Source organism: Suricata suricatta, chromosome 9, assembly GCF_006229205.1.
Source record: "Suricata suricatta isolate VVHF042 chromosome 9, meerkat_22Aug2017_6uvM2_HiC, whole genome shotgun sequence".
Classification (NCBI taxonomy): Eukaryota; Metazoa; Chordata; class Mammalia; order Carnivora; family Herpestidae; genus Suricata; species Suricata suricatta.
In genome coordinates this window covers 60154072-60159071 of record NC_043708.1, presented here as the reverse complement: position 1 = coordinate 60159071, position 5000 = coordinate 60154072, and the positions used below count along the sequence as shown (strand labels likewise).

Sequence of the window (5000 nt, the reverse complement as noted above, 5' to 3'; positions counted from 1 at the left end):
ACTCTGCTTTTGCAGACTAGGTGCAGATGAGAATCTTGCCCCGTATTTAAAAAGCCTCACGGGCGACCGTCCACTTTCTTTTGCAATTTTCTTTCTTCGCCATCAACCCCGCCGCCTTCATTCCCCTGGGTCATTCTTAACTGCTTGCGAAGCTCTCTCTCTGAGACCATGAAGTGACACCCTATACTATCCAGTACTTACTAGCACCTCGTCTCTGTCCCTGGGCGTTTTCCTCTCTCCCCTCTGTGTCCCCCAGGGACAACAAGATGGCCCAAAAATGTTTCGTAAATGCCACAGGAGTAGTGAAACCGGGGCTGGCTTTTTTTTTTTTTTTTTTTTTTTTTTAAATAATCAGGAACCGGGCAGCTCGCTGTAGAAGGTTTCCATTGTTCTGGAGGTACAAGTAGACTCTTTTCCTAGAGTATGTATGCCCTTGAGGGAGTAACCTACCTTCTTTCTCTTCTCTGTTTTGTGAGAAGGCCCGTGGATAGTGCGGTCAACTCCTTCGCGTGTGTGTTTATTAAGCACCCTCCCACACACTCTCTAATACGTAACTTGCTTCCAGTCTACTCCCACCCCAAACAGACACCGCAAACATGTGAACCAGGGCATGCACCTACCACTCTGCTACCCTTTCCCGGAATAAGGCCACCTTGGTACAGAGTAGCTGATGGGTATGTGCAACACTGTATAGCTTTTTGCCCCGTACTTGGCTGTTTCTTAGCATTTACACAACACCTACACGTTTTCAAAGCACTGTACCAATGTTTATTAATCCTCACAACACCCCTGTGAGGTAGGTCAATTATGTCCTTGGTAGTAGAGAAACTGAGGCAGACAGAGGTCAAGCGGACCAAACCTGCCTAGGCCACGAGGGCAGCCGGCGAAGGGACTGCACCCGAATCCTGGAGCTAGGGCTCACTGTCCCGCGTTCACCCACCAGTGAGCATCGCGTGGGCATATTCTCACCAGTGAAGGGGACAGGCAGGAGGGCAGAACACACAGATTTCTCAGGCAACACGGGAAAGAAAACAACAACAAAAAGGACAAACAGGCGTCAGGCAATAACCAGGGAACAACGCCAGTTGAAAGAGAGAAACATTAATCAGCACACCAGTAAGGCAAGAGACCGTGCTGGAGAGCAAGGCTGGGACCACCGCGACTACTCAGAAGACCTAGACCCGGGTTGGGGAAAGTGTAAACGACCAACCCACCTACGAGGTGACCAACCCAAATACCTGTGGTTTTCCAAGTGGAAGTAAAGCCAGACGGTGAAAAAACCCAAACCACACAATCGAATTTTAAATGAGAAACGACGGGGTGATAATTCACATTAACAAGGCCAATAAGATTTGTATTGTGACTAGTATCCTTTTTGGAGCCTTTCATTCCAAATATTCCAACCCCCCGCCCCAGCCCCCCGCCACCAAAGAGCGCTGTTCCTTACGGCCCTCTCTTTCTCTACATACCAGTCTGCACACCAGTGTAGCTATCAAGTGGCTCGATGGATGGCGAGTCGCAGGGTTAACTGGCCGAGCCACGGACGGAATTCCGGAAACCATCACAGACCGCGCTCCGTCTGCCTCCTGTGTTTGAGGAATCGCTGTTTCGACCCTGGCTTCCACCCAATTCCATCTTCTAGGAAAGGCTAAGAGCGCACAGAGCAGCAGTTCATTCTTCCGTAAGGGGATTGATGAACTTGGGTCCATATGCCGTTTTAAAAGAAAAAAGACCTGCACTGTAAAGCGGAATGAAGGAGTAGATGGATTATAGCTACTCCAAAAGTTAGAGTGATACAATGACCACAGAGTTAAAAGCTATCACTGTTATCACTGTTTATTTGACAATAGTTGGCTTAGTCTACAAGTTTAAGGCAAACATACTAATGCAGTTGCTTTTTATCAGAAATCATACTTACAAAGATTACATAAAGTCTGTCCGAAAACTTCTAAGAAATGTTCATTAATTAAAAATAAGTCTGATTAAGATGCTTTTGCCAGGATACATGAATGAACTAAGGTGGTATACAATGTTTTTAAAAAAGAACACAAAACAAAACAAAACAAAAAACACAAAAGAAAACAAAGGGTAATGGCAATCTTTATCTTGTTCGAACAATGCATCTTTAAAAGGGTTAAACTTCAGAAATCACTTAAAGGGGAAAGACGATTGGCAGCCATAAGAAACACTCTTCAGGAAAGAAACCGAGTTACAGAGGCGAACTCTGGGCTTTGGAAGAAGAGGAGGCGCGCACGGCGACGACGGACGACCGTCCCAGGGGAGCGCCCCGGCGAGGGGCAGGAGGGCAGCGGCCCGCCACACGCGCTGACGGGCACGGGCGGGCGGCAGAACCCGTGGGCGGCACCGCTCCACCGCTTCTCAGGAAAAAGGAGAGGAGATGCACTCGGTCAGCTGTTTCTTTTGTTTCCAGGGAGCAGTAAATGCCTAATCTCATTAAGAAAACAAAAATAAAATCTGAAGGAAGGCAGCCCTTTTTACCCAAAGGCGGAGTGTGGCTTATGTGTCTCCATTTAACACTGCCAAGCAGTTCTGCAGCAACTGTAGGTTCCCCTGGAAGGGAAGGGAAAAGTAAATCGTGAAGGTCAGATAGCCTGCAAGAGGTGTACTGAAAACATGACCGCCCTGGGAGCCCGGTAACCTGACTTCATTAAGACAACAGAACTCTGGAAACATTAGGTACGTGTGGCGATAGAAAATTTAAATTTCTGCTATACACACGTGCATGTTTCCAGACCTAAAACGGTATCCTTTGCTTCAGGCGCACTATTTGCCACACACCAGATTTCTTCAGGACATTCCCGTCTGGATCAGTAGTATGGTTTTGAATTACTCGGCATGGTTCTAATGAGGGACAAAACATGCCCTTTGTGTCCAAACCAAACTACTGAACGCTTTCTGATCCTAAGAGCGGTTCGTATCACTTTCCTTGAGCCGTTAACATCTGTGTACGAGAGCTTAACTGACAATGTACGTTTCCATGACTCAAGTAGTGAGTTTTACCAGTTTTTATAAAAATAGCAGTAAGTGCACACACAGCAGCCTTCTGTAACATTCAGACCCACGTACCCATCCGTAGAGCATGTGCGGTGGTGCCATCCAAATTCACATACGCGTCAAGACCAACGTAAGCACACATGGATTACATCAATACATACATGGGTTCGAGGAAAACTTCTTCCTCCCAGTAAGCAGAAAGCCAACTAAAACGATGGGATTAGAAAGTGACCGTCCGGCAGCCGTCACGATCGATCACAGACTCAGGCCAAAGGCATGAACGGATGCTTTGAGCATAAGGCTGAGACGCCATACCACAGCCATTAGGTACGTGTGGCGATAGAAAATTTAAATTTCTGTTAATTAAAGTGAAACAAAAGCTCAGCTCCTCAGTTGCACTCCCCACATTTCAAGTGTAATCGTTTGTTTGACGGCCACGTGTGGCTAGTGGCTGCCGGCCCGGACAGTGCTGAGGACAGGGTACTTCCATCATCCCACAGAATTCTATGGGACGGTGCCAGGGGAAGTGACCGGGTATTTACACTGTCCCAAGTATCTCTCCGCAGAATACATCTTCTTTTTTAAAAAAACATTTATTCAGTTTTGAGAAACAGGGAGAGGAGGAGACACAGCGTGAGCAGGGGAGGGGCAGAGAGAGAGGGAGACACAGAATCCCAAGCAGGCTCCAGGCTCTGAGCTGTCGGCACAGAGCCCGATGGCGGGGCTCAGACTCCCAAACCGGGAGATCTTGACTTGAGCCAAAGTCGGATGCTTAACCGTCTGAGCCACCCAGGCGGCCCACCCCACAGAAATACTTCTTCTTCAGGAAACCAATTTGACAACAAGCTATTATTTAAAAAAAAGAAAGAAAGAAAAAAGAAAAAAAGAAAGAAATGCTCCTTCATTTCTAAGTGTAAAATAGAAACCTGCAGACATCACTTTAACCGAATGATCGAAGCCAGACATTGCCAGTGAGGCAACTCATCAACAGCACGCATCTCCTGATAGGATGCAAGGAGAGGGTCGGTCGGAGCACCGCTCGTGGGCGATTTCTTGCCACAGCTGGGGAATCTACACTCAATAATTAGATGAACCCAAAGTGAGGGGCATGTCATAGACCCGTGCTTTGAACAGCGTCCGATGTTATGAAATACAAAGACTGAGGAACTTTCCAGGTTCGGGAAGTCTAAAAGGACACGCACGGGGCGGGGTCCAGGGGCGGGGTGGTGGTGCGGCCTGGCACGTGGCCGGCCCGGTTGGCAGAGTGTGCGACTCTCGATCCTGGGGTCATGAGTTCAAGCCCTATAGTGGGTGTAGGGCTTATTTAAGAAATACAAATAAAAATGAAAAGTCACGCCTGGGTGGCTCTGTCAGACCCTTGGTTTCCACTCAGGTCACAATCCCAAGGTTTGGGCTTCGTGAGCTGGAGCCCCGCACCGGGCTCTGCAATGACAGCCCGGAACCGAGTCGGGATTCTCCCTCTCTCTCTCTCTCTCTGCCCCCTCCTTCTCGCAGCTCGCTCTCTCTCAAAATAAATAAACTTTAAAACACTAGAAGTAAAAAAAGACATGTGCACTGAATGTCATGCAGTATCCTGAATGTCTTTTTGCCACTGGTGGCATAAAAAGCTGCGAATTAGATAAGAGAACGGTTTCAGTAGTAATTTCCTGATCTTTATAATTGCACCAAGTACTTGAGAGAATTATTTGGTTTTAGGACAGTCACACTGAAGTGTTTAAGAGCCCAGAGACTTCATATCTGCAACTTAAATGGTTTAAGACAAAGACAGGTGTGAATAAAGGGTAGGGGTGTGGTGTGTGCGTGTACTGTGTAAAGGGAAAAAGGAGGGAGGGAGGGAGGGAGGATGCCGGGTAGGCGAGGACGGAGCAAATGGGACAACGTGCACATCTGAGGACTCGCCAGAAACTCTTTGTAAAAGTTTTCTTGCAACTTTACTGAGCATCTGAAATTAAGTGGAAATAAAC

At 47.5% G+C, this 5000-nt stretch overlaps 1 protein-coding gene across 2 annotated transcripts in view; it reads right to left on the bottom strand.

The window, feature by feature from the left end:
• Nucleotides 1-1810: 1810 nt before the first annotated feature.
• SNX6 (sorting nexin 6) overlaps nucleotides 1811-5000 on the bottom strand; it is a 61174-nt gene continuing 57984 nt past the window's right edge. The window contains exons 14-15 of one of the 2 annotated variants that reach the window (XM_029951138.1): nucleotides 2500-2571; nucleotides 1811-2375 (exon numbers count right to left, since the gene is read on the bottom strand). In XM_029951138.1, the coding sequence (XP_029806998.1) occupies nucleotides 2518-2571 (54 nt within the window). In that variant the 3' untranslated portion in view covers nucleotides 1811-2375; nucleotides 2500-2517. Of the gene's footprint in view, nucleotides 2572-5000 lie in introns of both variants that reach the window. The other variant, XM_029951137.1, reaches the window with a different exon arrangement.